General features: G+C 34.2%; 2 protein-coding genes across 2 annotated transcripts; both read right to left on the reverse strand.

The window, feature by feature from the left end:
• Positions 1-1,986: 1,986 nt before the first annotated feature.
• Positions 1,987-13,396, reverse strand: LOC131168796 (uncharacterized). The gene is given in 13 exon segments (XM_058139162.1): positions 1,987-2,716; positions 7,252-7,389; positions 7,460-7,538; positions 8,991-9,056; positions 9,058-9,224; positions 9,739-9,945; positions 10,395-10,476; positions 10,553-10,791; positions 10,912-11,072; positions 11,321-11,442; positions 12,050-12,125; positions 12,128-12,288; positions 12,465-13,396. Coding segments are annotated over 13 exon segments (2,445 nt in total). The 5' UTR covers positions 13,253-13,396; the 3' UTR covers positions 1,987-2,557.
• LOC131175341 (uncharacterized) lies at positions 13,315-13,698 on the reverse strand. The gene has a single exon (XM_058139161.1). It carries the CDS (start codon positions 13,696-13,698, stop codon positions 13,351-13,353), a length of 348 nt encoding a protein of 115 aa, XP_057995144.1. The 3' UTR covers positions 13,315-13,350.
• Positions 13,699-19,781: the final 6,083 nt, after the last annotated feature.

Consider the following 19,781-nt stretch of genomic DNA (forward strand, 5'->3'; position numbering starts at 1 on the left):
CCTGGACGCTACTGTAATTAGCGTTCAGCTTCTTATTTAATTTTTAATTATTTTATTTTTACATTTTAAATAAAAATATAAATATTATTTTAATAAATAATAGTATAATAATTAAAATCATATATTATAATTTTTTATTATAAAAAATTATTTTTCAATTTAAAATTAAATTAAAAAAAATATAAAACATTTGTAATGTAATGTAATTTAATTTTAATTTTTAATTTAATTTAATTTTTAATTGAAAAATAATTTTAATTTTTTATTTAATTAAAAATATTATTTTAATAAATAAAATCATAATATTTAATATTATACATTATAATATTTTTATTATTATAAAACATTATTTTTTAATTTAAAATTAAATTAAAATTTAATAAAAAAAAATAAATAAAAAGTTTAAGAAAAATTGGATGCTACTATAGGTAGCGTCCAATTTTTCTTTTAATTTTTAATGATTTTATTTTATATTTTAAATAAAATATAAATATTATTTTAATAAATAAAATTATAATATTTAATAATATATATTATAATATTTTTATTATAAATATTATTTTTTAATTTAAAATTAAATTAAAATTTAATAAAATTAAAAATTTAATAAAATTAAAAATTTTCCAATTTTTCTTAAACTTTTTATTTATTTTTTTTTATATTTTAAATAAAATATAAATATTATTTTAATAAAAATATTATCATATATATATTTAAATAAATAAAATTATAATATTTAATAATATATATTATAATATTTTTATTATAAATATTATTTTTTAATTTAAAATTAAATTAAATTTTAATAACATAAAAAATAAAAATAAATAAATAAAAATTTTAAGAAAAATTGGACGCTGCTATAAGTAGCGTCCAATTTTTTTTTAATTTTTAATTTTATTAAATTTTAATTTTATTTTTAAATTAAAAATAATATTTATAATAAAAATATTATAATATATATTATTAAATATTATAATTTTATTTATTAAAATAATATTTATATTTTATTTAAAATATAAAATAAAATCATTAAAAATTAAAAGAAAAATTGGACGCTACCAGCGTCTAATTTTTCTTAAACTTTTTATTTATTTTTTTTATTAAATTTTAATTTAATTTTAAATTAAAAAATAATATTTTATAATAATAAAAATATTATAATGTATAATATTAAATATTATGATTTTATTTATTAAAATAATATTTTTAATTAAATAAAAAATTAAAATTATTTTTCAATTAAAAATTAAATTAAATTAAAAATTAAAATTAAATTACATTACAATTTTTTATATTTTTTTAATTTAATTTTAAATTGAAAAAAAAAATTTTATAATAAAAAATTATAATATATAATTTTAATTATTATACTATTATTTATTAAAATAATATTTATATTTTTATTTAAAATGTAAAAATAAAATAATTAAAAATTAAGAAGTTTAACGCTACAAGAGCGTCTGTGTTTTCATTTAATTTTTTTAATTTTTTTTATTATAATAATATTTTATATTTTTATTTTTTATTTAATTAAATTTTAATTTAATTTTAAATTAAAAAATAATTTGTTATAATAAAAATATTATAATATATAATATTAATTATTATAATATTATTTATTAAAATAATATTTATATTTTATTTAAAATATTAAAAAAATTAAAACAAAGCTGGACGCTACTTATAGTAGCGTCCAGCTTGTTTTTTTTTTTTTAATTTACACAAAACGCTATCAGTAATAGCGTTTTGGACATTAAAACGCTACTGACACTAGCGTTTTGAGGACTCTTGACTTTTCTCGCCCTGATCTCGTAAATTTTTCATACCGCACTCTTTTTTTGTAATTTTTATTTTTAACTTACCCTTGTACGGTAAAAAACCCTCCATTAGTATGATGCCAAAACCATTTACTTCAGTAGCTAAATCAATAGAAAATTGTAGTTGATGTATTGACTTTACAAGATGATAGAATCAAATTAAAAATTAACAAAATCTGGTGATTTCTTTGATTGCGTTGTTAACATTTCATCTGTACAAGTTTCCAGTACATTTACACACCTCAAATAGTTAGTAATAACTTTCTTTCTCATATATGGTTAAAAAAAACAAGAAGCAATTTACCTTTTCTTTTCTTTTCCTTTTTCCGCTCTAGTCTTCAAATTCACAAACTTCCCCACAAGTTTACAATCGTCTGTCAAAAATCCCAATAGGAGCCAGTTTCTTTCCCCGCACTTTCTGGTGTTTTGGGTGAGAAAACCACAATTTTCACCAAAGCTTTTAACCATCCTCCTGCTGCGTGTTAAGTGATCAATTCTCAAAGTAGCCGAAGCAACTTCCCATCTTGAGCCCTCTCAATTGAAGTTACATAAAGACTGCAGCTAATCAATCAAACCCATCAACTGATTAACTTTCATCAGAAATCTCAAAATTCTTACCATGCGTAGCTGTAGCACACACAACAGTTACTCTGAAATCTGGAGATTCTTATCAAGCAAGCACAAATGATTGTTATCAAGATCTCTTTGACCAAGTGGCTGGCCCGTCCATTGGTGTGCTACCTGCCATATGATCTCCAAACCTCTCGCCATTGTCTCCTAGTGCCACTTCTTTCAAACTGATAGTTCTGTACATCTGTGTATGTACTATATGTGCTTCTTCCATTATGTTTCTTTCCGGCATTCATCCGCTCTTCTTCAAGATCATACTGTGAACGCTGCAAATAGATGGCAATTGACAAAATAAACTCCCAAGTTTGTCACTAAAACAACTTTAAAAAAATACTACACTAAAATTTAGCAGTTTGTTTGGCTAAGCAAACATGTCATGCTAAGGGCACAATGTCAAGGCAAAAGAAGATCACAGGCCGATTAAACATGTGAACAAGAAATATGCAGGAAGGAGAACCATGTGCATTGATCTAAATATAAGAAGAAATTAGTAAGTGATTATCAATCTAAAAGGGAGAAAACCTGTGAACTAGAAATACACAGGAAGGAGAACCGCGACTTTGTATTGATCTACATGTAAGAAATGAACAAGTGATCTAAATATGTAATCTTACAAGAAATTTTTTATGTAAGGCATCTGAAAATGGCTGGTCCAAGGCAATGAGAGTGCTGAGAATCGAGTAAAATATAAGCAAGTGTATTAACTCCGCCTAAGTAGTTTGCGCTTAGCCGGTCCCAAGCCCGGATAAAGGAGGAGGGTTGCGGTAGGTGACAACCAGCGTAAAAATTTCGTCACACCCTATGATATGGATTCAAATGATATAAAACGTTGGGGCGTCCTCTACTAACGACGCGCTACATCGGAGCCCCGGTATAGTGATAACTATGCAAGGGTGTAGGGCGTTCACCGAAAGCGACGCGCCATGCCGGCGTCCAGGTGTGGTGTTAACTGAGCATGGGTTCCCACATCATGGACGGGTGTGGGTAAAGAAGTTAGTCCATAGGACAGATAGTAGAACAAATAGTGGAACAGAACACAAGATAGATATAGAAAACAATAGAAGATATCATAGAAGGAGACCAATTAGGAAGGAGCAGGATAGGAGGAGGATCAGGGTGGTTACTTGGAATGTTGGATCACTTATAGGAAAATTAATGGAGCTTGTGGATACCTTGGAAAGGAGAAGGGTGAATATTGCTTGCATTCAGGAGACTAAATGGGTAGGAGAGAAAAGTAAGGAAGTGGGTAATTCAGGGTACAAACTGTGGTTTACCGGAAAGGACAGAAACAAGAACGGAGTGGGTATAATCATAGACAGAACATTAAAAGACGCAGTAGTAGCTGTGAAAAGAGTAGGAGATAGAATTATACTAGTAAATCTAGGACTAGAAGGAGAAACTATAAACATAGTTAGTGCTTATGCCCCTCAAATAGGAATAGACAGTGAGAGTAAACATAAGTTTTGGGAAGATATGGATAATTTAATGCAAAGCATACCGAATGAAGAGAATGTTTTCATTGGTGGAGATTTGAATGGACATGTAGGAAGTGATAGGCAAGGCTATGAGAATGTTCATGGAGGTTTTGGTTTTGGCAGTCGAAATGAGGAGGGAAAAAGTATCCTGGATTTTGCTATGGCATACGACCTAATACTAGCAAATACCTACTTTATAAAAAGAGAGTCACATTTAGTGACTTTCAAAAGTGGGCAACATATAAGTCAAATCGATTTCCTCTTAACCAGGAAGACAACTAGAGCTCTATGCAAGGATTGCAAGGTCATTCCAGGAGGCTTTAACAAGTCAACATAGGTTGGTGGTCTTGGATGTCAAGTTAAGGAACAATTCAAGTAAGGTCAGAAGAAATAGTGTAGCTCGAACAAAGTGGTGGGAGTTTAAAGGAGTAAAGCAAGTGAAGTTAAAAAATGAGCTTCTCGAGTCCGAAGTATGGAAGCTAGATATGGAGGCCAATGATATGTGGATATAGATGGCATCAAAGATTAGAGAAGTAGCTAGAAAAGTACTTGGAGAGTCTAAAGGACATGGACCACCCTCAAAAGAGAGATGGTGGTGGAATGAGGAAGTACAAAAGGCAGTGAAGAGAAAAAGAGAATAGTATAAGAAATTACCTAAATGTAATAATAATGAGGCATATGAACAGACAAGATAGCAAAGAAAGAGGCAAAAAAGGCAGTTAGTCAAGCAAGAGCACAGGCCTTTGAAAAGTTATATGAGAAACTTGGAATTAAAGAAGGGGAGAAAGATATTTATAGATTAGCAAGGAGTAGAGAAAGGAAATGTCAAGATGTCAATCAAGTTAGGTGCATTAAGGATAAAGAAGGAAAAGTGTTGGTGAAAGATGAGGACATTAAAGAAAGATGGAGAAATTATTTTAATGATCTCTTTAATAATAGTCAAAATGGTAATAGCGTGAATATAGATTATAGAACAATAGAAAAGAATGTAAATTATACTAGAAGGATTCAATCTTTAGAAGTAAAGGAAGCACTTAAGAGAATGAAAGTGGTAAAGCCTGTGGACCCACTATGAAGTTGCTCAAATTATTAACTAAATTATTTAATAAGATTCTAAACTCAAAGAAAATGCCTGATGAGTGGAGGAAGAGTATTTTAGTACCTATTTTTAAGAATAAGGGAGACATACAGAGTTGCTCAAACTATAGGGGAATTAAACTCATGAGCCATACTATGAAGTTGTGGGAGAGAGTTGTGGAGCATCGACTACGTTATGATACTTCTATCTCTCTCAATCAATTTGGTTTCATGCCCGGTCGTTCAACTATGGAAGTGATCTTTCTCATTAGAAGCTTGATGGAGAAATATAGAGATGTGAAGAAAGATCTACACATGGTTTTTATTGATTTGGAGAAGGCTTATGATAGTGTTCCAAGAGAGGTCTTATGGAATGTGTTAGAACAAAAGAGGGTATCTATCAGGTACATACAAGTATTGAAAGATATGTATGAAGGAGCAACTACTATTGTGTGCACAGTGAGAGGGGACACAAGAGATTTTCTGATATCAATTGGATTACACCAAGGATCAGCCATAAGCCCTTATCTTTTTACATTAGTTTTAGATGAACTGACGAAACATATACAAGAGAGTATTCCTTGGTGCATGATGTTTGCGGATGATATTGTTCTGATAGATGAGACACGAGAAGGAGTCAATAGGAAGCTAGAACTTTGGAGAAGTACTATAGAGTCAAAGGGTTTTAAGTTAAGTAGAACGAAGACAAAATACATGCATTGCAAGTTCAGTGAAGGCCAAACTGGTGATAGGGAAGGAGTTAATTTGAATGGAGTGGTACTGTTCCAAAGTAATCACTTTAAATATCTAGGCTCAGTCCTCCAAGTAGATGGGGGATGTGAGGAGGATGTTAGTCATAGGATTAAAGCCGGATGGTTGAAGTGGAGACGTGCCACGGGAGTTTTATGTGATCGTAAGATTCCCAATAAATTAAAAGGAAAATTTTACCGTACAGCCATACGACCGGCTATGTTATATGGTAGTGAGTGTTGGGCACTGAAAGAATCGTATGCATCTAAGATAAGAGTTGCAGAGATGAGAATGTTAAGGTGGATGAGTGGCCATACTAGACTAGATAAAGTCAGTAATGAGAGTATTAGAGAAAAGGTAAGAGTGGTGCCAATTGAAGATAAGTTGAGAGAAGGGAGATTGAGGTGGTTTGGTCATGTGAAGCGTAGACATACGGAGGCTCCAGTTAGACAAGTAGAGCACATTAGGTTAAAGGATAGAAAGAAAAAAAGAGGTAGACCTAAATTGACTTGGAGAAGAGTAGTACAACATGACTTAGAAGCATTACATATTTCTGAGGAGTTAACCCAAAATCGTTCAGAGTGGAAAAAGCGAATCCATATAGCCGACCCCAAATTTTTGGGATAAAGGCTTAGTTGAGTTGAGTTGAGTTGTATAAGCAAGTGTATTATGATTTGCTTGCAGGAGGGGTACAAGAGCGAAGAATCCAGGGAAAAAAACAAATGCATTATGACTCTCCATAGTCTACAGTGTACACGATATATTTTTGTAGATGTTCAATTAGTTTGGGCTTTTCAACTTCTTGTCAGTGTTCTAAGAAGCTGACTGTGAACATTAACAGGCGAGTGTCCTAACATCATGTATGAACGTTACAGTGATTTTCACAAGAAACCACTTTTAGACTGCCTTGCATTCTTGTAGTCGTTTATATTAGTAGTTGATTTTGTATTTATCTATTGCTTACACCGTTCTTGCACTTCCCTTTTTCCCACAAACCAATTCCCTTAACATTCTTCATTTTTACCTAACACGTGTTAAACAACTTGTACATGAAAAGCAGAGGTTAACAGTGGCAAATGCACCCACACCCACGCCCATTGGCGCAGCACCTTTGCCTCAAAGCAAGTTGATAACACTTCACTAGATAAGTCTGCCCTCATTTTGCATGGAAAAAGTTAGACCTGATCAAAAGGCTGGTCCAGCCTGACATGTTTGATGAAGCTAGACCATGTTAATAAAATTAAATATTTTATTTGTTGGGAAGGTCAGGCCTCAATGGAAATGACTCCCCAAACCCAACCCAGTTTGTTGAGAGGCTTTGATTGGGACACACCAAGCTTGGGTATGACTCACTCGCCCAATCATTGCATTTTTTCAGGTCAGGCACTCAGGTAAGATGGGGTCCCTAGGCCTGTGAACAAGTTTTCAAAAAACAAATAAAAGCAGATTTGAATCAATAAAGAATACAAAACCATAATAGCTATAATAAAATGTAAGACCTTAGTAGGATCCGAAAGTACTGCATATGCCTCCCCAATCATTTTAAAAAGTCTGTCCGCATGCTTGTGGATTTCTTCTCCTATCTCCTTCCAAAGCCCATCATCTCCATTCTCACTTCTTGCCAAGGACTGACCAGCCTACATCAATCAATTTGTCAGTGTGGAGAATCACGGTAAGATATGGCTATAAAGCAGTATATGAACAAACCTTGTCAGGATGGTGCCTAAGTGCAGCTTTCCGGTATGCCTTCTTAATTTCCAACGCTGAAGCAGAAGGTTCAACTCCCCTGCCATCAACATTTTAATATTTAACTATTTTAAGCCTCCACTTTTGTTAATCTTAACTATCAGCAGTTATTCAGCAGCAAGACATTTCTAAAGCAATGATAGCACATCACATCTTACACATACACCCTCATACACAGCATCATGCCTCACATATGACATTCCAAAATTATTAGACAAATAAATAGATAGAAGAGAGTTATCATAAATCTCTATATTCCTAGAATTTTCAATTTAAATTTTTGTTATAAACATCTAGTATCTTAAATCTTTGAACAAAAAGCTAAGCAGTTTGTTCCAAAGTAAAACAAGATAATCTCAACTATTAACCCAGGAATCAAGAGTACAACTTTTTGATGAAAGCTTTCTCATTACTAATTGTTCTCAAATTAATACCAGCATAAATGATCTTTTTATGAGTTGAGAGATGCTCTAATTGCACTGGAACTTATTTCAAAATAACACCTAGATGACCATATCACATTGCATTACAATAAACTGAAAAAGTCTACCCCTCATCTCATGCAATCTTCCACTTTAAGTGGCACATCGCACCATCATTTCTGCACCATGTTGATGCATATGCCAGAGAACTTGGAAAGAATCATCCAATATAAGGTGTGAGCAGGTCAAGAAAGAAGCTCCCCAAAGTGCTTATTAATTAGAATGCATGCATAATTTTCTTGATGCGGGCCTTGGACAGCAAGAAAGAAGCAAAAGAAGCCAAAACAGGGTGTTCCAACAGGGCAGCACTTTGACACAGAATGACAGAATAGTACATGCCCTGGGCATGTGATTTTCTGCCAGCTGTGTAAAGCTGCGTTTTTAGAGCTAATTTTGAAGTCCAGCAGTCCTAAAGTCACTTGGTCTTCCTGTTTTGACTATCTACAGCTGTAGAAATTGATTAGAATTGATTCAGGAAGCTTTTCTACACTATTTAGGATTTATTTGTTTTCCTTTTTCAACTAGGATTAGTTTATTCCTACTTTATTTAGTATTCCTTTGGGTTTAGTTTAATTCACTATTTAGTAAAGCTATTTTCCTATTAGGATTGTAAAAACTATAAATACTATCAAAACTATGTATTTCAGTTTCAGTTTTTCATCAATAAAATTCCGCAGAGATTTTACTTTCATACTCTCTCTCTCATGTGTGCGCGCACGAGTGTTTAACCTAGCTTCTCTGCATCATTTATCATAAAATGGCTCCCAAGAAACAAGTGGGAGAAAAGAAACTATGGGCACAATTGATTCCAGAGTGAAAATGGCCCCATCACTTCTATCATGTATTTTCCCAACTGTTAATTAACAAATGCATGCAGACAGAAATTGCAGTTAAAGCAAATTTTTCTATAGAATAATGCATTCAGATTCTTAGCTACATTTTTCATTAAGACTGACATACATCATAAAAAGGTGAGGACATATAAAACTTGCCAAATTAAAATGACTTACAAAATGAGGTACATATCCAGAGGAATCTCCTTGCTGGATTCTTCTTCAATTGTGGAAAGACGCATGAGCTTGTCTTAGATCATTTGCCAAGTTTCCTATTCTATCAGATGATCCAAACTGCTTGGTCTTCTCCTCTACTTGCTTAGTGAGAAGAGCTACAAGTCTATGAAGATCACTAGCTGCTTGTCCATAATCCCTAATCATCTCATATAAAGTTGATCTTCTAGAAATTGCCTATTGAAGCATAAGGATCAGCTTGAATAACAAAGTAAATTTAATAAGCTTCAAGATATATCTTCTTGATAGCAGCCTACAGAGATTTATTCTTTCAGTTGTTTCGGCACATCAGCATGTGGGACAGCTGGCTTTAAGAGAACTATTATAAGCCTCCATTTAGAAGTTCTAATGTTTTAACCGAGAACATTAGTTAAAAAATTCACCACTACTAGCATTTTAAGTGATATAAGTGTGGTTGCTCATGTACATCACTATAAATAGATGCAAATTTAAATGGGAGTAACTGCATTATATGATTCATAGTATCACATTCTCTAATTTTAAGCAATCTGATCCTAGAGCCAAATTAAGTTGCTTTTTAAAAAATTATAGTTTCAAATGTGGAAAAAGTAGCGGGTTTACCAATCAAGTAATTATAAATTCCTCATAAACATCAGATTTAACTCCCAAAGTGTAGAAAGGGTGAATAACACTATCAAAGAGAAAAGAAGGAATCAGTTCAGAGTAAAACCTTCAGATAATTTCCATCAAGAGCTATTGCTAAGCTGCAGTCCGCAATGGCATCAATAATTTGGCCCAATGCCTTGTAAGCAGCAGCTCGATTGCAGAAACAAATAGCTGCAAAAGGACGTGACTCTACATTGCATGACAGGGCAGCAGTGTAATGCTCAATGGCTTCTGAATGCTTTCCTGCTTGAAATGCTTCATTTCCTGCAGCCTACAAGTGAGAATAACAAACAAAATATTTATTAAATATGATGATGTGGTAAAGAAATCACCTGCAGGGAATGTCTTTAAGTTCTTAGATATGAACATTATGCTATCTAATAAAAAATAAAGTTCAGATAATCTCTGTCAAATGCTTAAACAATTTGTCAAAATGTTGCCTTCTCTTCTGTCTAAATATCAGATTTATCAATCCCCTAATATGTCTTCATAACATAGTTAAATTGATTAAATACTAAATCGCTCAAAAAAACCTGTGGCAAAACAGGATTGTGTTCCACTCTTCCTTCAAAGGATACCCCATCTAAAATCCATCCAACACAAGCATGTTGTACACATCATGTACAGACATAGCCATTTGGATGCCACGAGATAAAACATTAAGGCGCCTCAAACACTACATCATCCATTCAGAAAGAAAATTCATAAGCAGTCCAGTACCTTATGGCGTAAGAGTTTTCGTACAGTGGCACCTAAGGGTATTAATGATTCCATCATCTTGCTATAATTCCTGGACAAACCACTGAAGGAACAATACTAGTATCAAACTAGAAAATTAAAATCAAAGTTATTCCATATGAGTATGGAGTATGAGTTACCATTTTGCAATCAGTTCCCCTTGCTTTTCTAGTGAACCAATAGCCTCTTCCAGCTTTCCAAGATAGAAGTAGGATTTGAACATCAGGTGGCTTCGCCAGAAAGAAAAGGAGAAGTTCTTCAGAAGTTCACTACTATCCAGATCAGCTGATTGGCAATCAGCATCTATTAGGGGAGAATTCTGTTCAGCAGAATCAAAAGTCTGCTCACATAGCTGAATTACTTCATCATAATTGCGCAGCTGCAAGATAACACAAAAGTTAACACAATTCTAAACAACTTTTGGGGCTTCAACAGAAACCAAAAATCTTCACATCATGCAGATTCATAGTTTCCAAGCACAAGTAGAACAAACACAAACCAGGAAAAGGGATGTTGCTTTCATTTCAAGAAATTTTTCTGAGAATGGACTTATAGTTGAAGCCTCTAAAATTAGTTCCAAAGCACTCCCTGCATCGCAGGAAGTTTTCCTTCGCAAAAGTTCAGCAGAACGTTGCAAGCACTCAGACACTTTCTGCCAGTCAGGACCCAAAAAAAAAACTGATCAGGTACAGAACCAAAGGGCAATAAAAGTTTTACTAATCAGAAGTTCAAACATGTAAGGCATTTATCATTTTGGTCAGTTTTAGATTACACTATATCTATTTATATGCATTCTCTTCATCTATTTTTTAGATCATGTCTTACAGACCATTAGAGAACTGATTTGATTTAAGGACAAACTACAAGATCCTACTTCGAAAAAGGAGAGAAAAAGGAGCACCTGCGCCTTTGTAGTCCCTCAGAGGCTGCAACTGCAATTTTTCGGTCCACACAGATGTCACTTCCTGACTGCAAGCACTTCTTGAAACACTCTGATGCATTTTCAACTTCCCCCAGGGCCAGGTAACAACTTAACAAGAAAAATTATAAGAAGAAATAATATTTAGTCAATATTAAACACCACGCAAACTGAACTCACAAAATATTGCAATTCAACCAGATTACACTATGCAAAAATGAATAAGCCTGAAAGAATAAATGTTGTTGTTGCAAAACATAGTTTGGAACTTTCTCTTAGTTGTTTTGGAGAATTTATTACCCAAGCACACCAATCTACCCTAGAGACAAATTTTAATTGCTATCGCCTTTAATCACATATTTAACTTAGAGATTTTCTCAACAACAGCCACAACAACATTCCAGAAAAACCCTGGGTAGTTAGATCAGACACTGAGAGAAGTATAACTTCAAACAAAACCATTGGCGTAATTCATTTACAGCAGAAAATTTACTACTTGACAGCACCAACCCTAAATTGGTAATGCAACTCAATTGAGCTAACTTAACAAAATTGGAAGAAACAAAAGTACAATAATATAATATTTATCAAATTCTTAAGCAGAAAGTCATTGCAACAAAAATAAACTAGCTCTAATGTGGATCAAAAATAAAAACTACTATCATTAAATAACTCCAAATTAAAAGGACAGAAAGAACAAAAGGGGGGGAAAACTTACTTTGCAGCTCTAACTTGCACCCTTAGAAAATTGGGATCAATTTCAGCAGCCATTTTACAATCTCTAAGTGCATCCTCATTCTTCCAAGAGACATTCGTGTTGCTGCACGGTTGCTATAGCACAACATCAATGCCCTGAGACAGCTTCTAGATGTCTCACTTTTAGAAACACAATTTATCCCTTGTGTGTAACAATCCTCTGCTTTAGACAAATCTCCACATGTATATCCTTGGTTTCCTAAAATAAACAAAAAGTAAAGAATATAATAGACTCAATGCTCACAGAACAACAAGGACACTCCATGGTTACAAAATATAATGGCCAGCTAAGACCAAATGTAATGTGGCAAGATGATAAGAAAATATTTCAAATCAGACATTTTATAAACAAATGAGAAGTTATATTGAATTATTACCTTAATCGCCACATTTCACATGCTTCCTGAGCTGCAACAGATGCAGCAGAAATCAAATCAAATTCCTGCTTCACCTCCTGTTGTCCAAGCCCCTCAGAGTTATCTCCAATCATGTGGAACGGAGTGGATATACTTACTTTCTTGCCCAGAGTAGGGGACAAAGGCAATGAAGCACCAGAGAATGGAGTAAACTCTGAAGATAATGATGGATATGAAACTTTTGCATTTGGGCTGCAATTATAGGAATCGCGACCAACGTTAACACTATTCTTCTTTCTATGCTGACGTTTTGATGATGGTTGAGCAGCAGAAGCAGCAGCAAAGGTGAAACCAGAACTACCTATATCCTCAGAACTTGCAGGAGAACCAAATTGAATCCTGACATCACTACCTTGTCTCTCAATATTTGTACTAGAATTGGCTCCATTTTCTGCTGAAGCAACCACAATATCACTGATAAAGTCTATTTCCTCATTTGCAGATTTAAAGCTTTCTGTTTCAGCCCATGATATGGAATCTTCTGGAGGATTTTCAGCACCAATACCTTTATCAGAACAGTAACCAGAGCCTTCCTTCTCCGGTTCTCTGAATTGCACATACTCTTCATTTATATCCATTTGTTGTGTTGCAACAACCAAATCTTCATCTATGGCATCATTTAAAGCAGACGGTTGTGAATCAGTTGATGGACACTGGTTGTCAAGACTGAAGGACTCCTCTGATGCCACAGAAGTTTCCCTTGAAAATTGAGTATCAGACAATGTTTCCTGATATGGTGAAACATCCATTGGTGAATGAGATTCAGAAGCCTCTGGGATTTCGTGAGAACCACTTTCCCTTGAAACAAAATCTTGTCCAGGCCATAGATGGACTTTGGTTGGTTGTTTCAACTTTCCTCTTTCTTCTTTCCTTTTGAGTCTTTAAACTTCGCGCTGATTTCCACTTTCTGATTTAAGCCAGAGAATAGATTTCCTTTCAGATTTGGAGTTTTAGATTCAACAAAGGGTGATCCAACACCATCTTGCTTGCTTGTAAAAATACATCCATCTCTTTTCTCCTCTCTACCTGTTGGTGGCAATCCAAAAGCATACCCACCAGCCAAGCCACTAGATGAGAATGCAGATGAAGGTCCTGCAACTCCACCTGGTTGTGCATCAACTTTTGGTTGGTCAATCGGAACTTGAATAGCACTTGCTTCCTTACCCTGCACCCCTCCCTTGAAATTAAATTCCATCGAACCGAATTACCAAAATCAGGGAACTTCTTATCACTTCCATTTCCATTTTGCATATCCTTGGCAAAGATTCGAGAAGTTGTTTGACCAGAAGATTCTCCTACTGCACTTGCAATGTTCAACTTGCTCTCCATCTCATTCATCAGTATGCTTTCTGTTTCTCTATCCACATGACAACTAGTGCCTTTCCTGCTTCCAGACGCAAAACTATCCTTGTCATAGGTCTTATTATCAATGTCATTAGCATCCAAAGAGTCCTTGATTTTCAAATTCTTAATCTGATCAGGAAGTGCATTCTCCAAGCTATCAGCAAATGCATTGCTGACATTTGCATCACTTTTGAAACCAGACCTTTCAATTCGTCCGCACTGGAGATGCTGCTACCACCGCAGAAATCATCTCTCTCTTCTATATGCAATTTCTTCTTCAACTCATCTGGTAGCTTTGATTCCGCATTTTTCCCTATGGAAGTGGTCACATTGTTTCCACTCCTGAACCAAAATTTGGCAATATCATTTGCTGTAAATTTGGACCTTTCGTCAACAACCTTCTCAGTTTCATTGTCATCAATGGTCAACTTCTTCATGTTATCATCAATGCTGCAACTCTTATTGTGATCGCTCCCAAACACAAAATCACTTCTATCGCTTGCATTTAAGTTACTATTCAGGAACACGTTTCCGCTACCAATTCTAACATTTTTCATCTGTTCAATGACTTGGTTCTCCACATTCCACTTCCCTGAATCTGAATTCCCACCGAAACTACTTTTACCCGTTTCAAAAACAAATGACTCATTCCTACCGCTACCAAATCTAAATGCACTGGACTTTGAAACATCCTGTTCAGCGGGGCCGGAAACAGGTCGAAACGGATTAAAACCGGGACAAGCAAAGGTGTCAGCTGGGGATTTGAAATTCTGGGAATTGGATTGCCTTCTCAATTTCATCAATCTCGGCCTCGAGAGAGGCTTTCCTGATGATCTCAAATTCTGGGCATTTCCGCTTGAATTTGAAAACCCAGAATTTAAATCAGCAAAATTTGATGGGTTCATAGAGCTTTGTAGCGGTGGTGATGGTGGTTGTTCTGATTGAGAATCCGAATATAAACAAGAGGGAATTAAAGATTGACAAAAGAGGAAGAGAAATCTGACCGTTAAGATTAGGGTTTTGAATCGGAGCTCCGGCGTCTAGCAACGCCGGCAACATGTCAATGCAGGAGTCATGAAATCAGAAATCAGAAATCAGCGGAGTAAGAAAGTGATGATCAAAGGGTTGTTAATGGGACTATGATTGGGATTGAATGATACGTGCTTTTGCTCTGATCCTTGATCCTTTCTTGCCCTCCTTTCCCTTAAACTTCTACATTTTCTTATTAAATTCCTTGCCCTTTTTTTTTTTTTTTTAAATTTCTGAGGAATATCAAAACATAAAGTTTTGTTTTTGTTTTTATTTCTCAAATTAATTATTTGATTTATAAATTTTTTTTTAATAACACTATAAATTTTAAGAATTTACTTAATACTTTAAATTAAATCATATTTAACACCTCAAATTTCTTATTTAAGAAAATGTATATATCCATTGATAGTAATATTATTATAGGAGCTAAAAAAAATAATAAAAAAATTAATATATAACAAATATTAATGTCCATTCTAATTTATCTTGAATTTAAAGGATGATAGTTTTGCATTGTTCCAACGTATTATATAATATTCAATAAAAACATTATGGCGCAAAAATTATTATTATTATAGATATTCTTAAAACTGTAATTACTCTGGTATAAATTCACAGTTATGCTCTAGAATCTAATGAAACTTCTGGTAGTAAGAAGACAGGTCGCCTAATCGAATATTACAATTTGGTAAAAAGATATTTTGTTTGTGGTAGGAAGTAGCCAAATTGCTAAAAGCAACTTGACATGGTAATCCTTAGATGGGTTGTGTAGTCTTGCAAGCCGCTTGACTTGTAGAGAGAAGCCGTAGCAGTCTTGCCTGCTGAATTCTTGTTCACGTAATCCTTGAATTTGGAATCATAGCGTCAGGTTAGGCAGGTCAACATGTTCCACGCTCCGCTATTCCATCCGTTAATGCAGAAATGGCATTGACTGTTGACGTCTTAAAGCCCTTCCAATTCATTTTATCTAGAACGGGAGATGGAAGATACAAGTGCAGAGAATTCCATATCAAACACCTTCAATGGCTCCAATATTACTGCTTCTAGCTCTTCTGATTTCTTCCCTTGGAATAACAGGTATTGCATATGCTTATTTCCTTGCGATGTCTTCATATATGTCAAGTCATATACAATTTTCTGTGGTGTCGAAGTGCCTTACTTATCATCACCTCTTGCCTTGGCTCAATTTTTTGCAGAAGCACAATCCACAGGTGTCTGCTATGGAAAGAATGGGAATAACTTACCTTCTGAGCAAGAAGTTGTAAGCCTCTGTGAGACAAACGGTATTGGAAGGATGAGAATTTATAACCCAGATCAACAAACACTCCATGCTATTAGAGGATCAAGCACAGAACTCATCCTTGGTGTTTCCAATGACAAATTTCAAGACCTTGCTGATGCCTCAGCTGCAACAACTTGGGTCCAAAACACGTTGTAGCCTATGCATCTGATGTCAAATTCCGCCACATTGCTGTAGGAAATGAAGTGCATCCTGGAGATGCAAATGCAAAGTATGTTTTACCAGCGATGCAGAATGTTCATAATGCAATAGTAGCAGCCAATTTACAAGACCAAATTAAGGTTTCCACAGCAATAGACACAACTTTGTTGGGCATATCATACCCTCCATCAAATGACTCATTTAGTGAAACTGCAAATCAACTTCATAGCCACAAATGGAGCACCACTTCTTGCAAATATATACCCTTATTTTAGCTATACTAATGACCCACAAAGTATCAGTCTTGAATATGCCTTGTTTACTGAAGCAGGAATTGTGGTTACGGATGGTCAATATGGATATCAAAATCTGTTTGATGCATTGTTGGATTCTCTTTATTCTGCTCTTGAGAAAGCAGGCAGCCCCAATTTGCAAATTGTTGTATCAGAGAGTGGTTGGCCATCTGAAGGTGGCGATGTAGCAACAGTTAATAATGCAGGCACCTACTATAGAAACTTGATCAATCATGTAAAGCAAGGGACTCCCAAGAAGTCAGGACAGGCCGTGGAGACATTCTTGTTCTCAATGTTCGATGAGAACCTAAAAGAAGCAGAAATTGAGCAACATTTTGGTCTCTTTCTCCCAAATAAACAGCCCAAATATCAAATTACTTTTGGCTGAAAGTACATAAATTAGCTAGATTTTATTATTATGGCTAAGGTTTATAATCAAATAAAAGTGTCTTATGTCCATATGGATTAATATCTATCATGTTACACAAGACTTACTCATACAATAAAACTTTATCTATAGAGATAAAAATTTCTCTCTTTTTCTTCCTTGTAGAACGGAACAAGCTTTCTTTTTTTATTAAACATGAATAGTTCTACTAGTAAGGGAAATTAATGCAGAATATAAAAATATCTAGATTTTACGAGAAAATCATAATATTACCAAGACTATTCTATTCCCTTGACTTTTCATCCAGCAAAGCACTGCATTCTTCTCTCAGGGTATTGTATTTCATGCTCAAGTTCTTGAAAGATTCTTTCATCTCCTCTGAAACTTCCTTCCTCCTCCTCTCCAAGTGAAGCTTCACAGATTCAATTTGGTCTTTCAGTTCTTGAATCTTTTTTGTCTTTTCCTCATGCAGTTTCTGTAGTGTTTCCAACTCTGATGCCTTCTTGCCTGTATTTCCAAACGGTCAAAATTTTAACTACCCTACTAAAATAAAGGGAATAATTAAGAAGACAATCCTTGTTGAAAATGTAAATTTATATAAAATGAAATTTGACTGCTAATTATTTTATACCATTAGAACAGTAGTTTTTCCTTGAAAGGAAAAGGTTACAGGAAGTGAAGAACAAGAACAAAAAAATTATATGGTACCTGATGAACTGTAAGAACTACCACAGCTATCTTCCATGCTCTACTTCCTGAAAGAACAGAAAATTGGAAGAGTTATAATAATAATACTAAATGTAAATTTTTTTTATTGAGTGATTTTCTGAAATTTTTTTCTGCATTTCCTACAATTTGATCATTATGTATTATTAACTGGTAATTAATGGTGTGTGATTTGTTTAATTAATTATCTATTACCTAATTCTACAACATATGTGAATTAACCAATAAATGTTTCCTTCTTCTGATACTAAAGATTTCAACAATTAATTGCTTTAGCATGGAAAAGTTGCTTCCTTTTTGTGATGGAAATGTACATAAATATATGCATGATCAAGAAACCAAGTAGAAAGAATTCCAAGAAGTGAAAGAGAAAGGTTGAGATGTCTCAGAATCAGACAAGGTACAAAACCTGATCCCCCTTTCCTACCTTCCAATATCTGTTTCTGATTTAGCTACTTGCTTGACATTATATATATCTTGTTCTTCATTTCTTGCATCCATCAATTAACTTCATATATAGATCATTTCAAGAAACTTTCAACTGTATTTCTTTAAATTACAACACAAGTTAAAATATAATTGATCTTTCTAATTAATTTAAGTATTTTAGTCATAAAAAGAAGGAAACAATGATAAGCACTGATAATTAAGAGATGGAAGTCATGAAATTACCTGTTAATAAATGAACTCGATGTGTTTGTGTTAATGAAAAAAAAATGACTGGAGATCTCATGGCTTTTAAGACTGGCATGATGCTATAGCCTATCTAGGGCATGTCCCCAACGTGTTGAAATGGGAACCCTTTAAAGGACACATAGCCTACATGTCAATCCAGAGGCCTCCATTTGGAAGTTGGAAACTATAGTACTAATACACAACAAATGAAGAATAAGACAACTAGCTACGGAATTAAGAAAATGCATCCATTAATTAACTTCATACAGCTTCAAGAAACTCACAACACAAAAACAGACTAACCTTGAAGGTGTGTTTATCCAAGCAAAAGTAACAACTCTCTTTCCTTGTGGTTGCCCCCTTCTTCCAATGTGAAAATGAAAAAGAGAGAGAGAGAACAGAACAGAACGACATTATATAAAAATAAAAAAATAAATAAATAAATAAATAAAAAACATGCAAGGAATATATAGAAGAACATAGAAAAAGCATGCAATTACCAAAGAAGCATGATAAGGGAGCATCTTCCTTTGATGGAAACAAAATCCCAAGATTCAGGTACAGAGATTTGCTGGGCCATTGATGTCAAAGCCTCTGCCCTTTTGGGCTTGTACTTCTGTCAAGAATCAGAATATTACAGTGCTTGTTTGGAAGGGACACAAGCATGCGTTTTGATGAGGCTCATGTTTAATCCATTATGGTTAACAGTCAAAAATAAAATCATATGTGTATTTAACCCAATTCTACCAGTTAGCGAAGAGTTGGCAGAGCAGCTCCAAGTGGTGAGATGGGGCCCAGATTGGTTTGGGTTGACAATTGTGAGGAATGGGCTTACTTTTCAGGGTGGCTCTTTCATTGGGCCGGACCTTGAAGAACAATGATGAGAAGTGGAACTGCTTTCTAAAATGGGACCATCAGGCATCAGCTAACAATCTGATTTTGGTGTCAAAGATTGACTGGAAATGGAAAGAAATCAATGTATAATAATGTATTATGCAGGGTGTCAGGTGGGCTAGAGCTTGGTTCCTGAATTCTTCAAGCTCATCATCACTGCCTAACTTGGATGGAACCAAAATTGAGCACCGCCCTGAAGCATTTGTCACCATTATTGATGAATTAATGCATGAAGCATGATTGATAAATTGGAGTATAGAATACAAATCCTATAGAAATCAATTCATGTAAGAACATGGTATGTTGCAAAATTATTTTTGTACGACCAACCAGGTTTGAATGCTGAAGAAGCATTCAAAGTCATGCATAAGGGATATTGGGCTGCTCTTTTATTTATTTAATTATGATTGAAATTTTAATTTGATGCTTCTAATAATGACTAAATAAACCTTCCCTGATTGCCAATGCCATGTCTCACATTGACT

This window comes from Hevea brasiliensis, chromosome 17 (genome assembly GCF_030052815.1).
Source record: "Hevea brasiliensis isolate MT/VB/25A 57/8 chromosome 17, ASM3005281v1, whole genome shotgun sequence".
Taxonomy (NCBI): Eukaryota; Viridiplantae; Streptophyta; class Magnoliopsida; order Malpighiales; family Euphorbiaceae; genus Hevea; species Hevea brasiliensis.

Coding starts and splice junctions, on each gene's coding strand:
- LOC131175341 (XM_058139161.1), bottom strand. CDS start 13,698: ATGGAATTTAATTTCAAGGGAGGGGTGCAGGGTAAGGAAGCAAGTGCT.